At 40.9% G+C, this 24,632-nt stretch overlaps 1 protein-coding gene across 1 annotated transcript; it reads right to left on the bottom strand.

Annotated features, from left to right (window-relative positions):
* Positions 1-3,417: 3,417 nt before the first annotated feature.
* LMNB1 (lamin B1) lies at positions 3,418-17,750 on the bottom strand. The gene is made up of 11 exons (XM_008634629.2): positions 17,256-17,750; positions 16,138-16,294; positions 15,160-15,285; positions 13,989-14,159; positions 12,520-12,645; positions 9,803-10,023; positions 8,345-8,570; positions 6,336-6,440; positions 5,823-5,942; positions 4,994-5,107; positions 3,418-4,149 (listed from the first exon to the last, which is right to left on the bottom strand). Exons 1-11 carry the CDS (start codon positions 17,351-17,353, stop codon positions 4,108-4,110), a joined length of 1,506 nt encoding a protein of 501 aa, XP_008632851.2. The 5' UTR covers positions 17,354-17,750; the 3' UTR covers positions 3,418-4,107.
* Between the last annotated feature and the right edge of the window lie 6,882 nt (positions 17,751-24,632).

The raw sequence follows: 24,632 nt of genomic DNA, 5'->3' as shown, positions 1-24,632 counted from the left end.
CCACAGCTTTCTGTGCAGCAGGAAGGAAGTCACAGCAGAAGCAGTTATTAAAAATAATTCAGTTTTTGGTATTGTTTAGGTTTTTTTTTTTCATTACTCAGCTGTACAGTTCTGCCAGACTGAGACCCCACAATGTCATTTGCATTTCATTTATTAAACCCAGCTTTGCACCAATACAAAGTCACACAGGGCAAAAGTGACAACTCTGCATAAAGGGACCCGGAGCCAATATATGCAACTGGCCTTTGATGCAATGGGCACCATCAGAAAGAGGTATGAGAATAGATATTGGGACAGACTCATGCACTAAGAGAGCTAAAGAAGCTCTCCCTTTGAAAAAAAAAAAAACAAACCTGTTAATAATTAAATGTCTTTGCTTGTTACTTTTTGTGAGCCGGCGCTTCATTTAATTGGTTGATTAAAGAAGCATTTTCCTTGCAAGCAGAACTGAGCATTGCCTCTTTACTGCCAAATATTGGGTATTCAAAAGTATCTTTAAAAACTACAACGCAAACTCATAGAATCACAGAGTTGTTAAGGCTGGAAATGATCATCGAGTCCAACCACTGACCCAGCACCACCACTGATGTTCACCACAAACCACGCCCCCAGGTGCCACATCCACAGGTTTGCTTTTGAACATGTCCAGGGATGATGATTCCCTGGATTCCAGCTCATTCCAATGCCTGACCACCCTTTCAGTGAAGAAGTTTTTCCTAATATTCAGTTTAAAACTTGTCTGGAGCTGCAGGGGGTTGTTGTGACCCAAGGGCAGGGCCCAGCAGTTCCCCTGGCTGTACCTCACCCCACTGGCCTCATCCCATGGATGCAGCCTGTCCAGATCCCTCTGCAGAGCCCTCCTGCCCCACAGCACATCCACACTCCTGCCCAATTTGGTGTTGTCTGCAAATTTACTGAGGGTGCCCTCAATCCCCTCGTCCAGACCAATAAAGACAATAAACACACCTTGTCCCAACACCTCACTAACCCACTGTGTTATTCCACACTTCAAATTTAATTTCATATGCATTTCTACAGGAGACAGCTTTTTCAAAAGTCAAGGATTACATCTCTCAGTCCTTAAATAGTTTTCAGGTCTTAAATCTGTTGCTGACAGCCTCTCCACACCTGTTTATGGCAAGGCTACAAAACATTTGTCCCTCCCTTTGGTGTTGAAACATTACAGAACTGACGGGAATTTTCTTTATTCTAAGTGTACCAAATGCTTTCCCAATAAAATGTCTCAAGAGAGAATAAATGTTGATATTCCATGTACAACATACCCTCAGAAGCAACAACAAAACACACCACCCTCAAAAACAAGATGCTGCAGTAGCAGGGGAAACCAACGTCACAGCTTCATTCCATAGCTTCTATTATTATGCACGAAGACTTGCTTGCCAATAATAATTTTTTTTGTTCTGAAAGCACAGAATAGCTATGAAAACTCACGTCCAAGAGTTAAAGGTAGGAAAATTCTATCACTCAATCAGCTTAAGCTGAAATGTGCCCTCCTTTATCGATTGCCCCAAATGTAACTTCTTCAGGGTTAATCACACTGTTTTTATCACACAGAAGTCCTGTATTTATGCAAACCCACTAAAAAGAAACCAGGAAATCAGCAAAAGACTCTTGAGCAATAAATGCACACCAAGAAAAACCTGAGATAAAATAGCTAACTTCTGCCATAATCCTGTGATGGAGCTAGTTGAATATTATAAATAATTAAGTGACCCAGCATTTCCTTGATGTTAGCCATCACATACCAGGAAAGGTTAAGTAAGAATTCACATCCATCACACACAGCCTCTATTCCCTTTCTAAAAATCACCAATTATTACCAGTTGTCCTCTTTGGAACAGGGCCTGTAAGAGCTTTTATTCTCCATCAACTACTTGATTTCTTTGCCTGGAGAAAAATCCTTCATAGTTATCACGTGGCCATTTCTGTAAAAGCAGCGGCGTTTTTTTACCTTGAAATACAGATACTGCTTACGGTGCAGTATGAATATAAAAGGCACTGTTTCACAGATAAAAACTATCATTTTCAACCCAGAAACCCTCAAATTAGTGTCAAAATGACACACTGGTAAGACAGACTTCCATGGAAAAAATTAAGACCAGTGTTTGAAACAGCATAATTTATAGAAGAAAATGAATAATTAGCATCTGTTGAACAGAATTTACATGTTAATTTCTCTGTCCATATTTTGCTATCTGCTTGGGCAAATGTGATGTAGGTATGTGAATCAGGGACAAGGAAATCCAAAGCAAAACCCAACTTCCAGCATGAAACTTCTGTCAACACCACCATGAACTAATCTGCACCAATTTCGATTACTCTGGGGTTTTTATAATGAACACTATAAACAAAGAATGCAGTTCCCAGGTTTGCTGCACAGCTCAAACCACTTGTTTCCTAAATTCCTTACCCGTTTTGCACAGGAACGAGTGTGTTTGAGCAGAAACATTCCTGGTAAAGTGTGTTCATCCAGCTACAAGCAATAAATTGCTGAAGAGTTTTCACCTGCAGGATGATTCAGTTTGTATCTTATGCCACTACCAATGATATTCAAGTTATGGAACTTGCAGGGCAGTGCAGGAAGCATTGGTTTGTTGCTGTACAAGTATTAAAAAAAGGACAAGCAAAACAAGACCTCCACCTTGTGGCAGGATGTTTCACAGTTGTGTTTCACAACAATCCTTCTGCTATTTTATACGAATTCTTGTCACAGCCAAAAAAACCCTGCCAAAATTATTGTAAAATCTGTATTTCTCCCATTGTCATTGAAGAGGAGGCTCTACAAAGGGTGTAACCAAGAATTTGATAATGCAGGAAGGTTCCTACCATGACCTAAAATTGTGCATCAACCCCCACCCCTTTCTACCTCCTGCTGGCACATGTTGAAATGCCACCATGCTGGTGACCAGAAAAGAGCTTATTCAAGATGAAAGACATGTTAAAAAGTCTTAATTTTGCCATGAAAAAATAAAAACTCCACTCAACTTTTTCTAAAAGAAAACTCCAATCAACTTCCAAAATTTTGGCTGTGCATTTAAAAATATATTCAGGCTATGTCAAAGGTAACTATTTTACAGTGTTTCTAAATTTCTCTTTATGTTATCAAGCTTGCTTAAACTGCTCAGCCTGGTACTTCCAAGATGTGGTAAAAGCCAGTAAGAACAGACCCATGAGCGAAGAAGAGCACAAATGCAACAGAGTGAGAATAAAGCTCTGAAGAATTAATTTTCCAAACATGAAGTAATATTACTCATTTTATAGAAGAAATCTTTGCATCTCAAATGCCACTGTTCCATTTACACAGATGTTTCTTCAGCTTCAAAGGCCATCAATTTCAAGGATTCAACGCTCATTCAACTTTCAGCTCAGTTCAAGGACGAAACAAATTCCAAAAACTTTACTCTGCAGCAGAGAGATACTTTATTAAAATGTTTTTCAGACATCAGAATAATGTGAAAAGGACAGAAAAACTTTCAACATTGGCAAAATTACAACTGTTTCCCATACAAATGTAGACTAGACCTCTAGAGACTTTGTTTTGTTACTAAAAATTGTAAACAAATAAGGCAATTCATATTAAAACAGCCTCCTAATTTGTTAAGAAAAACCACATAGGAAAATTTAAGCTGGTAACACTATCTTAACAACACGACTACAAGGTGTAACATGAATCCTCTTCCAGAGTAAGAACTCTAAACCAATCCCCAACAGCACCTAAAATACAAAGAGGTCGTAGCAACTAGTCTAGAGTGGTATAATCTAAAAAAAAATCGATCCCCAAAACACACTGGAATATTCCTACTCCAGCAAGGTTTCAATGAAAAGAGACTGGCGTACAAATCTGAGAGAGACAGGAACATCAAATCTCAAACAGCTCCTTGAGGGGAGCCACCAGCTCACGTCCTGCGAGGAAGTCGAGATACTTGTCACAAACTTTCCTTTTTTTCAGTGGCAAAGGAAATTTAAGGCCATCAGACTCGCAGCTTCAAAAATTCACAGACAGGAAAATAACGTTGTGCTTCTCAGAAGGCTCTGTTCTGCAGGCAGGGATTACCACAGCTGGAGGAACCTGGAGTGTCTGCAATTTCACATGACCACACAGCCTCTGTTAGACGCCCTTTGCTCTGCCTGTTGAGAAAAGAGAGAATCATTTAAAATAAAAAAAACCAAAAAATCCAGCAGCAAAATATTTTCCTACTCCAAAGGACCTACTGTGCATTTTTAATATATTAAATTATTAGCATGGCATGGTATAAACAAGAGTCAGCAAAGCTGTACAACCTGTTATACCCTGGAATTGAAAGAATGTTACATATCCTTTCCTATGAGGGGTAAAGGAGGACAAGTACCAGAAAAAACACAAATAACTGCCATACTTGAATCAGGGAGCATATACAATCACCTTGAGAGGTTTTATTTAAGAAATCTAACATCTCTGATTTCTAACACAGTCTTTTTCTTTTTTTGTTTGTCTTCAGAATTTCATTTTTTCAACATGCAAGGAACATTTTCTCTCAAAGAATTTTCAAATCTCAAATTTTCTCTATCAGGAAAAATATGTGAACAGAAGACACTAACAAAATTTTCTGTACCAGAGATATAATAGAGAGATTTGAATTCTCTAAACTTTCAGTAAACTCACCTGCTTAAGCCAAACTTTACTATAAACAACTGGCATGGGGGGGAATCTTACTAGGAACAGAGTTTAAGGGAAAAAAAAAAATCCCCATATCTTTAAACTTTGAAAAAGGTGTACTTCTCTCCAAGGGGATATATTAGACAGTATTTTTACCCTGGTTTCAGAAAGACAGCTCCATGCTTTCACTAATTACTGATTAAAAAAAGAAAAAAATTAAAGAACATCCACACTTGGTATTTTTTATGTTTTGGGGTTTGGTTTTTTTTAAGATTTCATGACTTCTATCTCCTTTTTTGCAACGTAAACAACCTTGCTAACCCTAAAAGAAAATACCTGCTGACGGTAAAGGTCTTCCTCATCCAGAGCTTCAGCTGCCTCTTCCTCAACTTCCTCATCTTCCCCTTTACGTGCTGTTGTTTTGAACACAGTGCTTCTCTGAGCAACCTCCTGCAAGACATTTTTAAGACCTGAACTCTTCAAAAAAACCCCAAAAAACACAAACCAATCTCCTGTTGCTCACCTGCTTAAGACTTTGAGAAATGAAAGCTCCAGCTGCTGGGAAAACTACTTGTACTCATTTTGTTTGTATACTTTTCACAGATTGCTGAGCATAAACAGCTTAGTTTTAAATCTCTTAATGATTAAAAGGTGTCTTTCTAACAAAACACTCATCAGTTTCTTCCAAAAATCTGCTTTTTTCATACATATTTAAACATTTTCTTTAAATTGCAGTCACAGTAGCTGTCCCACCCCAAGTTTTAAATCACACCTTACACCTGAATTAACCCCTCGCTGCTTCACGTGAATTTCACTGTAACATTCCCCCCCTCCTCACCAGCACACAGGCATAAGGAAAACTACTTCAGAAGACAAATCACTGAAGAGTTTACCAAAACTTTCTTTTCAAAGCTTGTTCTAAGGCACTGCCCAGCTCCTGGCATGAGGGAGGTGTCTGAACAAGTCATTTTTTTACTATTTAGACTTGATACAGGGGAAAAAAACCGACAGGTTTCAAGTAGAGGCATTTCTGAACTGCAGCTAATTCTCCAAAAGAAGAGAACTTTACCAAACACTCCAGTGCACTCCTGTGTGAAGCCCTAACCTGCATCTTTGTAAGTGGTAACACCACAGAAAAAGCTCACACAGATCTGAGGTGCTTTACCTCTCCCTGAGAATTTTTCAGTACAACTTTCACATCTTCACCGGTGCCCCAGGAATTCTGGTTCTTCCAGATGAGGTCAGAGGGAGGGCTTGCAGTAACTCCAGCATTTGCAGCCCAGATCTGTCAACAGAAGTCACACAGGAACATTGTTTGCCAGTTCTTACACATTTCTGAATTACTGACTCATTTCATGTATTTCTGAATCTCTTCCAGTTAAGAAAACACAAGTATCTGCAAAAACGTTTTGGGCAATAAAACAGAGACTTTAGAGTAGGTAAGCACACCTGTACATGGTGAAAATTACTGCGTCATACAGAAAATAAAGTTCTGAAAAACACCTTTCTGTGTTAATTGCCCCAGCAACTGACACAACTAATGTCCAACACAAACACAGGTGATTATTTTCTGAACGCGTACACAGGAAGGACAAAACTAAAAACCTGATGTCTTTTTGACCCACACAAGTTGGCCTGGAGTCCATTTCAACTGAGCAGCTGAAACTTGACAACTTACTGTAACAGTTTGGCCTGCCTTTAGTACATATCTTGAGGTATATCTGTAACTTGCAGAAGTATCTCCTATTTTTCGGATCATCTCCCAACCTCCCATAGGTTGATCCTAAGAAAAGGGAGAGGAAAAAAAATTATTCCCACCAGCGTTCATTTTCTGTTATGCTTGCAGTGAGTTTTTTATCCTTAAGGTTGTGAGACACATAAAACTTTCAGTAAAAAGGGTTCATTATCACTTGATCTTCAGCATGGAATTAGAATAATTTTAGGTAAATTTATCTTACCTCTTATTTGAAGTTAAAACTTAATACATCCTGCTTTTGAGTTTTGATGTTAACTAATGTTTATGATTTGCATCAGTTTTGTTATCACTTGGTCCAGAAAAATACACATTAGTAATATGTATTAAATATTAAAATCCCCTTACAAATATTTAATATGTTTTTTGAAGCACAGAATGGCAAGCAGGCTTCCTAGAAAACAAAATATTGCTCGTTAGTATTCTTGAAATAATTTTACATATGTACCACCTGCCACCACATACTCCCTTGTATGACCTATCAACTACTTGAAAAGCATTAACAAATCATATACAAGTCATCCTTACAGAATGACTGCTTCAAAACAAGAGTAGGTATTTTTTATATTCCCCCACCAACAGTTTCTGATCATTCAACAGCTGCCACTGGACTCCAGACAGCTAAAATTATCTAAAATAAAAAAATCTTAGGTATCTTAATGGATGCTGACATTTAGTTTGTCAATGACAGAAACATACCATACTTAAAGAGGATTTACTATGTTTTAACCTATTTATTTATACAAACTGTCAGACACTTGTGAAGGTTCCCCAAGTACAGTTTATTACACTGCACAGCAGGGAGTTGCTCAAATCTAGACTCCCTAGAAAAGTGCTAAAAACATGAACCACCCATGGTTACTGGGAACAAAACTGATGCTTCTCCTTCCTTACGAAACAATGAATGTGTAGGCAAATTAAATAAAAGTTGGGGGGAAAATCTATGTGGTAAACAAGTGTGTGTGTGGCAGGGGGGAAGCTAAAAAAAAAAAAAAACAAAAAGGCAAAAAAAAAAGCAGGTTCTGACTCACTAGAAATAGTTTTTGACTTGGCTGAATTGAGTCATCTGCACACTAAAGTGTCTAGACCAAGAGAAATGTCAAGGTTTCTTGAATTCACTAAACAAAGCCATCACTCCCCAGGTGTGGTAATTACAGTAATTACAATCCACATTATCACAGTCTGGAGGAGCCTGTCCATGTCCTCACTGATTAGAGGGGACTGGGACACTTGGAACCATCTTTGTCATCTAAATCACCACGATGAGCTGCCTTTTAGTGAAGATAAAGGAGGGAAATGTACTGTATGTAACAGCATCATTTTGAGGGCAACATAAGGAAAAGTTGTGATTACTATTTATCAAAGAGTTCTTCATTTGGGTAGATATGTGTAAACTCCAATATAAACTGCTACCTATCCACAGAAGCAAATAACCTCAGTAGTCACTGTAACAGTGACTTTGGCATGGGAACTGAGGGCTCATAAAATTGCAGGTGCAGCCAAGGGAGAAAAACTATGATTTAGAAGAGCTCTATGCAGATACAAGGGACATTGGCAACTAATTTCATTCAGACATTTATTCTGCATCTGTATGTATTTCTCTTAGGGCTTTTTAAGGCAGAGAAAGTGCTAAAAAGGCTTCTAAAGCAGCCTGGTTATCTATCTGCAAAGTTTTAGAACTCTGCTCTGCAAGGCAGAACTCTGAAGTGCAAGGTAACAATTTGGTGGGTGGGATACCTTGCAGAAAAACAGCAGCACTGAGAATGGTTGGGAGAAAGTCACCATCAATCCAGAACAGTGTGTGAAAGCTGTCTTTGAGACACACCAGCTCCTTAACGCCATAAGCTCCGGGGTCAACACGAAGCCCAGGAGCTGAGAGGGCGCTGAGGACTCCCTTTGTGCCTCAGCTCGTGACACACATGGCACTTTCAAACCTGTTCAGAGGTGTTCTTCAAGCGGATGAACTTCCCATCCACGTCTATCTCCTCGATAGACACATTCCCCGTGGCAGAGGCTGAGTGAGAAATGGTGACACTGCTGCTGGCTTCGGACTCCTCCACATCAATCCTCTTCCTCTTGCCGCCGGCCGTGCGGACGCTGCGGCTGGACGATGCCCGTGAGACGGTCACCCGGGAGGAGGGGCTGGGGGAGAGCTTCAGCCTGGGGTGGGGAAGGGAAGGAACACACACACACACGTCACATCAGAGGAAAGGAGGCTTAGGGAGGCACCTTCTTTCTCCCCACAGCTCCCTGGCAGGAGGGTGAAGCAAGGTGGGGGCCGGGCTCTGCTCGCAGGGAATGCAGGACAGGGTGGAAAGAAATGGCTTGAGCTGTGCCAGGGATGGTTTACACTGGATATCAGGAGGAATTTCAGGACTGAAAAGACAGTCAGGCTTTGCCCAGGGAAGTGTTGGAAACACATGGGGATGTGGCACTTGGGGACACAGTTTTGTGCTGAACATGGCAGTGCTGGGTCAACAGCTGGACTCAAATCTTTTCCAACCTTAATGATTCTATGATTTGGCTTAAGTTTTTCCACCTTTTTTTTAAATAAACTTTCTTCCATCTCCTCTTCTTCCCATAGACTAATACACCGATATAGTAAACAAAGCATGTTACATGAAGAAGTGAAGCCTTATGTACTTAAGAGGTGAATAAAACGTGTCAAACAGCTGATTAATGTTCCTGGAACACAGAATACTGATGGACTACTACATTAAGAGCATAAAGGCATTTCTGTGCATTTGTTAAAGACTGCAAAGAAACAGAAACCCTAGGGAGACTTAAGCCACTATGGGAAATTTATGCAAAAACCCAGTGGCATAAAAGCTTTGGCTGTTTCATCCCCGCAGTTGAGAGGAACCAGCCTTGAGCAGCTCAGAACACAGTGAAGAATCAAACTACTTTAAATAACAGCCGTGACAGAGGTGAAAATTCTCAGTCTTGGAAGAACTCTGATTCATTTCCAGATGTGGAAAAAATGCAGCTGGCTGATGAGCTGGGCAATCAAAATGGTTATGACTTTATTAAAATTAGTCTGTACTTAGAGAAATTTGGCTAACAATTAACTAACCCTGCAATTCATTTCGAAAAGGAATATTAACTATGGCATCAAACAGGCATACAAATGACAATTCATTACCTCTTCTGTGCTGGATTTTAACCAAAAAAAAAAAAAAAAAAAGGGGTTTGCTGCCTTGAGAGCTGGTCTGATACTCAGTGTGCTTGGTCTCATGGTGACTTAGAACTGTCTCAGACAGGAGGGGGCAAAAACAGTGCCTTGCAAAGCAGTCTAGCAGCATTAAAAACTGCTTTTTACCAGAGAAAGAGGCCAGTGAAGGAAGCACAGAGATAACAGAGACACCACCACTTGTTGCTGTGTCCTTTCCTACCTTTCCTCTTCACCCTCCAGCAATTTCCGGTATGCATTGATCTCCATGTCAAGTGCCAGTTTAACATCCAGGAGCTGCTCGTAGTCAGTCAGCTGCTCCTGCATTTGATTTCTTATCTCTGCAATTTCCTTCTCTTTCTCTGCCAGTGTTTTGCGGCAGTTTTCCTGTTCCTGGGCCAGGCTGCTCTCCAGCTCCTGTGCTCTGTCCTGCCACGCTCTAGACTGGGGAAAAAAAAGCATTGAAAACATCAATGACGGTGCAAAGGAAAGCCCACCCAAGCCTCCATGTGCTCTGCTGTTCAGGCAACATGGAATTCAAAACACAGGAGTTGCACGTCCTCCTCTACTTCTGAGTTCATACTCACCCGTATTCAACTTCCTGCTCTCCACTTCACCTACTACAAAAATAAACACCTCAAATTCCAGCGAAACCTGCAACATCCTTGGGAAAACAACTACTTGCTCCATTTTTCAGAGGTCTGAAAATATGCTACTGTACTTGAATTCACTCAGGAAAGAAAAATTGAGCTCAAGAGTTTAACTGTTTAAGAAGTGCCAGACACGACATAGTCTTAACCTGCACCAGGGGAGGTTCAGGCTGGATGTAAAGCTGAATTTCTTCACAGAAAGGGTGGTTAGACATCAGAATGGGCTGCCCAGGGAGGCAGGTGGTGTAGTCACCACCCCTGGAGGTGTTCAAGTGCTCTGTGGTTTCCAAATGTCTGCTTTGTGCTTCAGCTTGCTGCTGCTACTCCTGAATTCTGGGAGGCAGTTCCTCTAAAGGAATAAGGGTTGTTGTCAGTGAAAACCTGCCTGCCTATCATCAAAGCCTCCAAGGCTTGCTCAGTGTGGTGGTAAGCACTCCTTGAAGAAACCTAATTTGTCTCCCGCTTCAGAACTTCCATCAAGCCAGCAGATCTTAAAACTGTACACCCAGAATGGACTGCTTATCAAAGAAAGGCCAAATGATGGCAGCTGTAAGGCTTTGCTTTCCATAAGTATGATTTCTTCTGTTTGATTGCCCCTTAAGATTTAATTTTTTAAGGACAGACACAGGCACCAATGGCCCACAACCACAAAGTTTGCTATGCATGCACCCAATTTAGGAAATCATCCCAGTCCAGAGACAGAGAGAGGAGAGTCTACATGTCTGACACAGGGGACCAGTGTAACTGGTTGTCAATGTTAAGAGAGTCAGATAAGGAATTTAATAAATGGAGTTTTGTGTCACGTGGAAGATCACAGTGGAGTCTACTACAGAGCTCAGTGCTGGCAACTCAAACCAGACCAGCACCAGGGATAAGAGTGCTCTTCCAAGAAAATAAAGCTTAACTTAGTGCTAGTAAAATGGAAAACAAGTGTGCTGCCTGACTTCACTAACGCTACCAAAAAAACCCCCAAAAACACAGCAAAATGGATCCTTTGGTGGAAAATCAGTCAAAATGACAGAAGCCGATTTTCATAGCCCTGAAGTTAGCAACAAACACTTCTGCCACTTCAGAAGTAAGTTCTCTGAACCAAGCTGTCACTCCTGACTTAACAAAACAGAGGCAATTAACTTAAAAAACCTGTTGACCGAACCCCCAAAAGATGATGTTAATCTAAAGGCAGAAATAAGATCTAAGTGGCCAAAACTTTCCATCCAATTCCTGTGTAACCTCATGCACATTCATTACATCACCTGATATTTTCCAGAGACTAACTTGACTATATAAAAGGAAAACTAGTAAAAGATTCTTACTAGTATCTGCCAATTTATTTGGAAAATTAGGAAATAACAACCCCTGCATTAATATTTTTCACTTGAAATATACAGTACTTTGATGTCCTACTGCACAGGAGGAATACAATCAAAATGTATCACAGAAAGGATGAAACAGCGCTAGTATTTTATATTCCTAAAAAAATTTAAAAGTTTTGCTGCATTTTCAAGTGAGTTACAAAAGCTTACTGCAGAACGAACTCCTAACACTTCTCATTTTCACTCTGGATTTCCCACTGCAGTGCACACAACATTACAAATAGGCCAGTACTGAACACATCACTTGTCATTTGTTATGTCATACTTCTCTGGGTGTGATTTATGCTCTCTGGGATCTAGGAATAACCAATTTCTGCTCGAGATCCTGCCCTACAGATGCTCAAGTACAGTTATTTGATGTTTTTACTCAGTCTCATAGTCCTAATCTGGGCAAGATCACGCCATTAGGGGTTTTTTTTGTCAGATGTCTAGAGGCAAATTGGATCTGGGATGAAAAGAGACACTGAACAGAGACTGCAAATTCCAGTTCTGGCTTTGAATGTGGCTTTGTGAAATCCTACACTAGGCTGTCTAGTCACTACTAAACTGCTCAGTGTCAAGAACTTTTAATACAGGTTTGTCTAAAGTCGCCTCATCTATCCACAAAAATTTTCACAAAAGCCAGTTAATGCTACCTCGTTTCAAACACTATCTCTGTCGCAGAATACTGGACAAAAAAAAAAAAAATTGAAGTTTCTCAAAAGGAGACATGAAAGAATTTGAAAAAGTACAGAACAGGTAGGAGAGAAGACAAACTCAAGTCATGACGCTGAACATACTTACAAGTTAAGGGATTAAACATTGCCTTTAAACATGCCCTTTAATAGAAAAAACAACAACTGCAATGTAAAGAAAAGTCCTTCAATACAAAAACCAACAGCTGTAATTAGCAGGGCTGAGGAGGCACAGCTGGTTACCTCTTTCTGGAGGCTGGTGATGTGGGAGGACAGGCTGTCGATGCGGATGCGGCTCTCGTTCAGCTGCTCCCTGATGGTGTTGGCTGCAGAGCTGCTCATCTCCACAGACAGCCTGGCACTCTCCAGCTGCAGGACACCAAAGTTAAGACATCAGTTTCAAAGTAACTTTCACTAGAAGGAAAAAAAATGAATCACTAAAAACCCACACCCAACGCTAAGCCACCTAGTTCCTCTCTGCAGCTCCAAAGCAGCGAAACTTTTCTTTCTTTAAGGCCAAAATGTGGTGCCTCGGTTACCACGTGGATTGCCCTGCCCAGAATTCCAGTTCTCTGGATACTTACTCTAGGATTAAAACTTTCCCTTGTAGACATTACTGAAGTTGAACTAGAGAGTTCAGTTTTCATGCTCAACCGAGTTTATGTAATATGCTTAAACTGAAGAAGCTAAACTGAAATTACCAATTCCCTAAAAAGAAGCAAACTTGTTAACCTTCAGGCAATATAAGCAACTTAGTATCAGCACCCTAAGTCACTACTGCTTCATTCTATCACTTCAATCTTGAATAGTTTTACTTTTACAAAGTAACTAAATCCTTCCAGCTGACCACCACCGCACACACTTGGTCTGCACCACAGACTTACGGAACTTGTTGTTGATTATAATGCCAAGGAGTCTAATTTTTTTAAAAAGTAAGATTCAAAAAATACAGAAACAGTATACCTGGTGAGAGATCAAGAAAGCAATGAGAGGTCGCCTTTTTGGTTAGATCTTACTTTAAATAATCTTTTCCAAGCCAGACTGAAGGCCTGGAGATAAGCAGGCTGAAAAGACCAAAACCAATGCAAATAAATTCAGTCTGTATGAACTTTTCTGCTCTAACATCCCACCTTGCTTTTAAAAAATACTAACTGCAACAAGTACAGCCACAGAAACAAGGTTCAGTTGAGACATCAGGGTGTCTCCTGACATAAATGCTGAATAACAGCAGAGGAAGGAAATGATGAAGCATAACTGATTTCAGCTTTCTGTCTAGATGAGTGAAAAACAGAAGTTTACTGGGCACTGTAAAACTTCCCTATGTTTTGTAATGGGTCAGAGGACTCTATCTTCTGTCTTCTCAGCAAGCCCCATTATGAATTTTTACACAAAATATGGGATGCTTTGTTGATCATTGTTCAGTATCATACTTAACAACACATGAAAATTTCCTCAAAATCACAGTAATCCCAGCACTAATCACTTTTTCCCCCAGATCACCTTCACACAGTGCTTCCTTCCTTTCTGTTTTTGTACTTGATGAGGATTAAACCTGCTCCCAAAGTGAGTTGTGAAAATGCAAATTCACACTCAAACGCATGCTAATTTCAAACCGAGCTCCCTAATAAACTCCTCTGAGCTGCCAGTAATTATGGTATTAAGCAAAACAAAAACAAAGCACATCAAACAGCTGTGTGAAAACACGTCCTCACTTTGGAATGGTAAGTCTCCTCAAGCTCTTCTTTGTACAGCTTCACTTGTGCATCGTGCTGCTCTCTGATCTCATGGAGGGCTTGGGCCAGTTTGTGCTCATACTCAATCTGACGCCCAGAATCAACCTCAACTAGGCGAGTTTCATGCTTCCTTCTTGTCTCATTGATCTCCTATGAAAACCAGGAAAACGTGGTAACATTCAGTAAATGCAGGACAAAAATGTTTAGAAGACTACCCTGCTGAGTGGAGAGCAATGCAGGTAGTAGCATTAGATTATTTTGACATGGAACTTTTAGTAGAAACAGTCTCCCCAGTGTTATTTTGCAATAGCCTGTCAGTAAAGTAAGAGCTAGGATACCACCAGCATTTTTTTCTGAGAGTTGTCTGAACTTTCAACAAATACAACTCAGCATCACTAGACTTTAGAAATATATTCCCCCTTTCTTGAGGTACCTTCTCTGCTTGCACAAAATCAAACTACTGGGAAATGGAAGAATCACTTCCACTAATCAGCACTTTCCCAATTTGCTCATGTGCTTGCCTGTGCTTTCCCTGGAAAGAAAGAGATTCCAACAACATGAAACAAAGCTGAAAATACTACCAGTAAAAAAAAGTACACATGGAACAAAGACAGTACAGTCAAGTACATTTGTTACTGCCCTTAAGTTCCTCCTGGAAAGCCTCCAGGTGAAAGGGAGAATGTCAAGAAAAAGTTCTAAAAGACAACTATTCATCCACTTTTCTTTCCTTTATTCAAAAACATACTATTATAAAGGCTTGAAATCAAAAATACTGTGGGTCCACAGCACCTGTTTGAGTGTCCCTCTCCACTTTATTTCTCATAATGGGATTATGTGGGAAATTACTAACCTACTTTCTCATTACTAGGAAAAGACATGTGCACTGCATATCATGATCAGAATTTAAGATGAAACAACACGATACACAAAGTTATTTTCCCACAAGAATTCAGAGTTAAAATCATTTTTCCTAGAAAAAGTAAGAAAGAAATCTTCATGCTAGAACAGAGATAAACCCTACTACTCCGAGCAGGAGTTCAGACAACTTGCAGAGGTACCTCCCAACCTAAATTACTTTCCTGTTCTAGAATGACCTCCCAGTCGTCTTCTTCCCTTTAATAGTGTTGATTCTTGAGACAAAAGCATTTACCTCCTCATACATATTTTTACGGAATTCCAGGTCCTCAATGAGGCTCTGACAACGGTTTTCGAGGTCCACCTTCTGCAAGGTTTCATTTATAAGCTGGTCCTTGGCAGCAGCTAAAGAAGCTTCAAGCTTTAAGGAACAAAAGAATCAACACTACAGTTATACAGCAGAATGCACAAAATGACCACAGCCTCACAGAACTACAGCTAACTACATATTAAGGTTGAACTTCACAACCAAATCCCAATATTTACCCCAGTGATACTACATATCACACACACACACTTTTGCAGTTGTTTATGCAAGTGAGTTCTATATATTTCACGCTGGTAACTGGCATTAAAATTGCTACTTACTGATTTTCCTTACAGATCAATTTTTAATACATGGCAAATACCAATCTCCTGGTCTCCACAACTCGTCCTCTTGGGGTGGCATTGCTCAAGATTACAAATCAAAAGGCTAACAAAACTAGGACAAGAGGTTTCTTTCCTTGTTGTTCCATCAGAACATGGAGAACCACAGGAAGAACCAAAAGGAGGGCAGAGAGAATCACAAACTGTTACTTGTCAGTTATTATCTGTTCTTGTGAAGTCAATCTGCCCCCCAAAACACTTCTGAAATGTGTCAAGTGTACTTTGAGTCCTGACCTGCTTTCTTCCCCATAAGTAACATCCCTTGCAATTTCAGCACCTGCAATTTTAAGAGCTCTCGCTTCGACCACTCATGTTATTAATAAAACTCAACAGTGCTGCACTCAGAAACCTACTCAAAACTCTGCTGCTAGTGTTGAAAGTGAACCACAATTTGTTCTAGCTGTGACTAGATGACAAGTTTTCATCCTTCTTTTTGGTTACGAAGTTATATTTTATCACAATAAATAGTATAAAAACCACTCATAGTATAGAAAACCACCTCATAGTATAGAAAACCACCTCACTTGCTAACAGAACCTGATGGTTAAAGGTTTCTTCTTCTCACCTCTCTAATTTGATCTTTCAAATCTTCAATTTCTCCTTCCAGACTTTTCTTATCACCAAGGGCTGTGGCCAGTGCAGCTTCTTTAGAATTTAGGGCTGCTTCAAACTCACGAAGTTTGACTTGGGCTCCATTGAGGTCAGATTCCTTTTTTGCATAGCTGGAACAAACCAGAGAAAGTGGTCAAGAAAATCTAGAAATACCCCCAAAGTTGACTGTTGACTAATAAAGCAATCTGAATCTCAAACTTGAGAAACACCTGGAAAAACATTTTGTCTTAGCTAAATCTATTGTGCTTTTGCAGCACCCTTCTGATCATATGGAATGGCAAAGTTCCACAGACCTGAGGAAACAGACCCAAATCCTGTCTATACAATACCTGCTATGATAGAAATTGCACTGGTGCAGAGGCGATTTGATTTCTTTATGAAGACAAGCACACAAGTTTTTCAAATACCTTCAAATTTAGTTTTTGTGTCTACACAAGCAGTCAGGCAGTTTCTAGGTGTTTATTTCCTAAACCAGCACATTCAAACAGGGAAATCCAACAGGAAAAAACTAAAGTAATGTCACATAAACACAAGTTTGTCATCCACAAATAATGCTATCCCAGGCTACTACCAAAAATAGGAGAAAGGAAACCCATACTTGTGAATCAAAATGTTTCTTGTGCTTAGATGGCACAAACAACCATTAAGTGTGTAACAATTTCATCCCCCTTGGAGTTCATTCTTTTTCTCCCTGGGATATCCACATTTGTCTATCAAGGGCAGTAGCATGCAGAAGTTCTAGATGGTTTTAACTGAACTATGAACTTTTTAAAGGAATAGACTGATTTAGGCTCAATAATACCACAGCTGGCACATCCTTCTTCAGTTCTCACACTTTTCTTTCCAGATGTAAAATTTTTAAAAAAAAGGAGAATTAACAACAAAATGCTGAGAAGACTTAAAATTGGATAAAGTTTGATTCAGAATACATCTACTGCTCTTTTTAACCACTGCCCAGGTGGTAAGACACAACAGCAACACTTCTCGACAAAATGAGACCTAACACAAAACCAACACAATTTTAAAAGGAGAGCCCCTCAGGTTTAAAAGATGCTTTTTTCCTAAGATTACCTGCACTTAACATCATGCTCAGGAGAGGTGCGTGCCCACAGAGGGATGCAGGGATGGAATCCGTGTCTGGAGGTTTCAGCACCATAGCCACACCACATGGCAGGCTTTACGCAACAGACTTAGCGCTGGCTAATCCCAATCCCGTGGGATTAGCGCCTGCTCCCCCGTGGCACCCAAGGGGCAGGCTGGGAGCCCCTGAGACACATAAAAACACACCCTTCTGCACTCAGATGCTTCCTGCTGCTCAACACTACCCAGCCCCTTTGCGGCATTTCACTCCTCAGACCCACAGCTGGATCCACAGCTCAGACAAAAGCACAGCATTTAAGGTTTGGACACATGGGCTCCTGCTTCCAACTCTCTGCTTTATTCACTGGAGATTCTGTCCTGACCTTCCTTCTCCCACCCAGGCCTGTAGAAACTTCAGCATCCAAGGAAGGTGTGCAGCAGAAGAGGAAAAAGAAGGAAGGGAAGGTGTCTTGCTCTAGTATGTCTATAAAAAAGTGAATCTCTCCATCCCCTCTCAGGAAGTATGAGGGCCCACAGCAGACATCTGTTGTTTGATCACTGCTGGAAAAAGCTTTAATCAAAACATGAAGAAGCTGCTTCTCTCATGCTGAAACCAAGCCTACCAAGTCAGACCCGAAAATGAGAAAGCTGCAGAGCCATAGACAGTGTGCTGCTCCCCCATCTGCCCCAAATTATCCTGGACTCTGAAACAGAGAGACTCCCCAAAATACACCACCATGCAAAGTGCGTGAATATCTTAAAACTTTCCGGATTTTAATTTCTTTTAACACAAATACCTTTTTAATGCATTTACAGACTGGAAGGCAGCTGAGAAGAGCATTCTTGCCATGCACCAGCAGAGAAAAAAGGGTATATAAAATGGACTAGCAACAACAACACGATTAAAACCCAATGTAGCACCTGTACCACAAAAAGTAAGTATTACCAGTTAGATCAGCCCTTTCTGGCTTGTTTGCAACAAGACTGTCTGGGAAGCCACACTATAATTTAATGCAACAAAAGCCACAGCAGGGGGGGTGGTGGGTGGGTGGAGAATTAAAATTAGTCACTATTAGTTTTTAGCATCATGAGTTGTCTAACTATGAGACAGCTCATCTGAACACATTCTCAGAGAGAAAACAGAAACTGGAGCTCAACACTTCAAACACTAAGAGCCAGATGAAATCTCAGCAACTCAGCAGTGTCATCCCAGCCCTAAAGGGAATACAGGAAAGGAGGGAAAGATCAGAAAAGCCTCTGTTTTTATAAATAAAAACAAACACTAATGTATACAACACATACTTCAGCCTGACACCCACTAATTTTCACCAGGAAGAGCTTCAGCCTCTTGACAATAGCTGGCTTCTTCCTCCCCAGCAAAGCCAAAGCAACATCTGAATACAGCAAATAAAAAAACCTCAAACACCTTCCTGTTACAGTGCTCAGAAATTAGCTAGAACTGTACTCCTTTTCAAATAGTTTGACTCATGAAAGGAAAATAAAAGCAAAGAAATAATTGCAGACTTGCATCTTTTTCAAAGCAGCAGCTTGGTTTTTCTCTCTTTTGGCTTCAAAGTGTGCGGATCTTCTTATCCATGGAATTGTTAACAACAACCTAGAACTTCCCATAATCTCCTTAAACTTCTTGCTGAGTTAATAGAAAAGCCATGCAGGAAAAAAAAAAAAAATTCTAGCAGTTTAATAGGTTGAACTGACCATCTGGAGTCAGACAAGCCACACACCTAATGCAAGGCAAGCAGTCAGCAGCCAGATCTGGGGAGGTGTAACTCAAAAGCTCCTCTGAACCTGACCAAGCGCAGGATGCCGTCACCCTACAGCAGATTCTTCTCACCTCCAGCAGCCCACCCACTCTTTTCTGCCACTGCTTAAGAGTCTGATCACAAAGCTAAGCATTACCAACATTAATCAAACTCTCCCCGAAAAGCATTGGCTTTCAGCCAAGTCATGACATAGATATACACGTGCTGTAATTCCTGATAATGCAGCCTATATTTAGATCCATAGAAAATTACATTTACTGCACACTGGGCTGGTTTTCCACTACAGTTGTAGAGAAACATGAAAATAATAAAAAACACCCCAACTACAGTCATTAATAATTTATATTTTATTTAGCTACCAGTCAGTCTCCCACATTTTTCCCCTATGACAGACAAAACACTAAGGTTGTGTTTTGCAAGGAAGTGACTTAAAATAATGTAAGAAGGGCTTGTCTAAGAGCACTCAAATTTTTGTACAGAGATCAACGTGAAAGTAAGAGTAACTGGACAAGTTTGGCTTTCCTGTAAATAAATATATGTAATGTGGTTTCAACTTGTCTCATGTCACTCATTTTATTTAACTGTAGTGCTTGAAACCAACAATAACACACCATCTCTGACTGCTCAGCTGTGACCTTTCTCGAAGTCACAAACCCAACCTGAAGTTCATGGCCACCTATGTGAATCCCATGGCTATAACCCTATTTCTAAGCAGAACCTACACACACAAAACACCTATCAAGCCACTGCCCACCACCCTGTCATCATTACCTGTCCACGTATTTGAGACCAAATATTTATGTCCTGCACCGCACAGAAGACAGGCTTACTTGAGAATATAAATTCTTACATTTCAGTGGCTTAAGTTATTTTGCAACAAGTTAACCACCCCACTCCTTCCCCCTCTGGGTGCTCTACGGTACACATCAAAACAGCGAGAGATTTCAGATTAAAGCTCTGAAGCTCCCCAGACTCCAATCTCTGCCTCACTTTTCAAGATCACCTACAATAATAAAAATAAGCTTCAAAATTTTTAAGTCAGCTTCCTTTCCACAGTTCCTCCTTACAGCACATATGCACCCTGGGAAACCCTGAAACAGGTGTCACATCTTTGCCTGCACCAACACACCACATGGTTCTGTGTAGTTGCTCAGGGTATCAGCTGCAGAGTGCCACACACTTGCACAGTAATTCAAGCCACAGGCTGATGGGAAGCTGTTCTTGATATTTATTTTATTGCCTAATCTCAATGCAGAAATGTACTTCAGAATGTAGATGGGAAGGAAGGACAACTGGAGATAAAAGGTAAGACAGACAGATAAATCATCTCTTTGATAGTTAAAATGAAAGTTTAGTTCCTCGCCACAATTACATCTCCTATTAATGCTTGCACTCTACAAAACACCTGAAGATAATAAAGGAAGATTAAATCCTTTGCCAACATCTTCAATAAAACACACAATTTCCTTTGAAGTTACTTTAATCACATTGTCTCCTCTTCCAGGAGAGCAGATGTCCCTCAGCACTGGAAAACTGCCACAGTGAAACCTCAGCCTGCCAAAGACAAATGTAAACAATGGGTTTCCTAAATGAACTAGTGTTAACACCAGCTTATGCTTCCTGAAGGACACAGTTTCCTCACACGACCAGTCACAACATGGAAAAGTCCAGCCAGGGATTTTTGACCTGCCATACACTTAAATTAAGTCCCCAACACAAAAATTCTTTGAAATAAATTTTCTTATCTTGGAAACCATCTCCACCAATGGAAAACTGTGCTGAAACCTGACCCATCAGCAGAGCCACATAACACAGCAGCCAGCCTGGCTTTCTGAACAGCCCTTGTTCAACACGTCTTGGTGACACAGCTGTGCCAAACTTCACAATGTGCATCCTTGTTAAGTTAATTGCTCAAGTGACACACGAGACTTTTTCCCTCCACCACCCTGGCTCTGCAGTTGTCCCTGGTGTGCCGCTGTGGCAAATGATGAACCTATGACACATTACCCCTCAAAAGCAGAAGCTTTATCTGGTCTGTAGGATGTGATGGAGCAATTGGGACCCGCTGCTTAAGTGATGACATTATGATGTGCCCACGGATCACATTTTTCACTGCTTTGTATGCCTTGTCTATTTAACCCTTTTCTCAAGAAATATGAAATTTGCAGCAATCTGAACTCTCAGCCAAGGTAAGGCTGCTCTGTTGTAGGAAGTGCACTCCATCTAAAAATATCAGCAGTTACTCCCCTAAAATAATTTGTTGCTAATTGTATCATCACACATTTTGAGACTTTATGATACAGCTATCTGCAGGCAACTACCTGCTTTCACCTCCACTGTTCATGAGCAAGTCCAGCAGCTGGAAATCCATATGCACAGACATTTTTTTCTGTGGAGCTAGTGCTGGCGTCTTCCACAGCCCTTGACTGCAAAATTGTAGCAGTCACAATTAACTGCACTATTTATTTAAAGGAAGGAAGTAGAAGGATATCTCTACAACATCTATCACCAATGGCAAAGCTTAGAGTGAAGTCTTGCCTCATCAACACTGAGAAAATAAACCGGAAATAGTGTGAAATCGGTACGGTCTCTCAATTCTTTCTCAAACTATGGAAGACAGAGAGCTCCCTCTTCTCCACCTCCCAAGAGCTATACAAGAGCTCTACACACCTAAAATCAAATTACCTGGTTTTTTCCCCCCCTGAGTCTTCAGATACAGAGATTTATTTTCCCTTATCTCCATTCTGCCCATCAAAAGCTTCCTACTTACACAACTATGAGTATCATTTTTCCATCCCCTCCCCAGAACAGAAATAGGGAGGCTGGTTTTTTTTTTATAACAACAGCAGAACCCACTGCATGGCAGGCACTCTAGAAGAAGAGCATGCAACAAGTCTGCTATATATAGCAGTGTCAGCTATAGAAACAAATGCAGTTTTTCTTGAGGGATTTAAAGCACAGAGCAAGCTTTTGGTGCATCACACCACGTAGGTGGCACTGAAGTCAGCAAATCCAACAAATAGGTGACTGGGTCTTTAATTTTTATAAAGAAAGAATAAGAGAAACCCTTCAGCACTTTTGGGAGTAGCTAGAAGCTTGAGTTTGATGCACTAATTCGAAGAGTGGCTGAAAGACAACTGGAATAAAATAGATCAAGCAATTAAGAAGGAAGCCATGCTAAACAGAAAAATCAGAGTTGCACAAGAGTAACACCTGCAAAAATATTCAAACAGCACAAGAAGGCCAGCTAGACCATGAATAATATTGCCCACCTTCAGGTAACTAAGTGGCAAATCATCTTTGCTCCCCCCACAGACCCAGAACACCTTGAGAGCTATTTCTCCTCACATTTATCTCCACTGGCTCTGCAGGGAACCAAAGTCATCACTAATTTGAGTGTTATGACATGGCTACCAGAATACCTAAACCACACGAACCAAACATGCCAGGAAAGTCTTTTTTTCTTTTTTTTTCCCCCCCCTCCTTTTTTCCCCCCAAGTGGTGCTCTTAGATCCAAACTACCACATACTCACATTTAAACTAAAGGCAGCACAGACATCAAACTACAGTTCAGCTTTCAGAGAGGGCAAGGAAAATTCTGTTGAGAGCACACATTCTCATCTTAGCTTGCAAACCTTTACAGTACTCCTATGCACACTTGTGGAAAGTGTTTTTAAAAGCAATTTTTGTCAGGTTATAATGTGACTTAACAGCTTTAAGAAGCCATGAGGGAGCATGCTCCAGTTCAAGTGAAAAAAACCTTTGCTCCTTTTTAAGACTTTGCAAATAGAATTACAGATAAGCTTAGATATCCAACACTCAAAGACAAGCAAGAAACTGCTCGCTCATCGTAAGGTCTGCCACCAAACAACACCAAAGAGCCACAAGCAAGTGGAATACAGGAGCTTCAAACAGCATTAAGTGATTGTTTTACTACACTGTCCAGGAGTTCTTGTCCAGATCTATCACCTGTATTCTCTGGGGTACAAAAATGACCAGTTTGAGACATGGATTGACTACCAAGCAGTGAGACCACTCTCCAGAAAGGTTGTGACTGCAGCGCAGGAGCAGTTAATCCCCTGCCCCCACCAAATCGTCCGTTTTTTGCCAAGTATCCCATCACAGGCAAATGCAAGACAGAATATGAAGATGTCCATGTCCACATTATTAATGCCTTGGTTGCTGCCACAAAAAGGGAATCCACTACAGACTGCATTTAGAGCCCAATCCCCCACATGCAGTCTTGTGAGAAGCCAACAGAAGAGTGTGTCTTCCTCAGTAAAATCACTAAGAGATGGAAATTCCTGGCTTGACCTTGGAGTCAAGTAATGTTGATGCCTGTCTGCAGCTACACCTGGCTCTCCCTATCACTATCAATGACCACTTTAAGACCTTCCTAAGGCACCAAGAGATAACCTCCAGAACAACCAGTCTCACTAGTTAGAAGCTCACAGTTTTAATTTTTTAAATAACAAAGAGGACAAAAGATATCAGGGCTGTCTGCAGATGCACGAAAACATCAATATGCTGGTTACACATGAAATATCTTTTTCATAATGAAATAGCAGGGCTGAGAGTGCGTTAAAGAAAACTAACAGGTTACACAGTACCAGAGGAAGATTAAGAACTCTGCAGGTTTCTTCCCCCCCCAATATTGACACACCTTGTGATTCCAAGACTAAAGCTCGAACGCCTAAAACTGCAGCAAATCACAGAAATCAAATTGAAGGTAAACACAACCAAGGAACCAAACAAACAATTGAATCAAGTTGAATGTGTAAGAAGCACAATCTAGTGTCACAAAATCAATTCGCTGCAAGAGCAGGGAACTTGGCACTGTGCCGTAAAGCCGTCAATCTGGAGGATGTGTGGACACAAATTCTGCCTGCTCTACCTTAACATCCTGGAAGGTGCACAGAAGTTACAGTTCTCTTTGGTTTTAAGTATGCCCCACGTATTACCTAGTGAGCATTTTCACATTAAGAAGTCAATGTGTTTCAGAAAAGTTCCATTTCTCATTCCAAAGCAGCTCGAGCCTTAAGGAAAGTCCCTGTCTGTACAGGGAGCAGTGAATATTCATGGAATCACAGAATGTTAGGGGACTGGAATGGACGCTAAAGCCCATCTAGTCCCAAGTCTCCAGCTAGGGGCAGGGGTGCCACTCACTGGAGCAGCTTCAGAGCTCCATCAAACCTGGCCTGGAACACTTCCAGGGATGGGGCACACACAGCATCCCTGGGCAACCTGTGCCAGGGCCTCACCACCCTCACAGCCAAGAATTTCTTCCCAATATCTCATCTAAACCTGCCCTTTTTCAGTTTAAAGCCATTCCCATCTCGTCCTAACCCTCCAAGCCTTTGTCAAAAGCCTCTCTCCAGCCTCCTTTAGTTACAGGAAAGTGCTCTAAGGTCTCCCTTATTGCGGGTAGCAATCAGAGCACTTCACCTCATCTTTTAAGAGCTAACCTGCCTGTAGAACCTGTTACAGCACCTCACCACCGGCACAGCAAGGATTTTCTGCCTACTATCTAACCCATCTAATCAAAACTTCCCGCTGTTGTCCGCACCGGTTGGAGCCGTCCCGACGG

Source organism: Corvus brachyrhynchos, unplaced genomic scaffold (genome assembly GCF_000691975.1).
Source record: "Corvus brachyrhynchos isolate BGI_N302 unplaced genomic scaffold, ASM69197v1 scaffold325, whole genome shotgun sequence".
Classification (NCBI taxonomy): Eukaryota; Metazoa; Chordata; class Aves; order Passeriformes; family Corvidae; genus Corvus; species Corvus brachyrhynchos.
The sequence above is the reverse complement of the archived record's forward strand: the minus strand, read 5'-3'. Positions and strand labels throughout refer to the sequence as shown.

Excerpts from the sequence above, each read along its gene's own strand:
- LMNB1 (XM_008634629.2), bottom strand. The coding sequence starts at position 17,353 with ATGTGGTGTGGCTATGGTGCTGAAACCTCCAGACACGGATTCCATCCC. Across the intron at positions 14,160-15,159 it reads GTAAAAATATGTATGAGGAG|GAGATCAATGAGACAAGAAG; the intron begins GTAAATGCTTTT and ends TGGTTTTCATAG. Across the intron at positions 10,024-12,519 it reads TCACCAGCCTCCAGAAAGAG|TCTAGAGCGTGGCAGGACAG; the intron begins GTAACCAGCTGT and ends TTTTTTCCCCAG.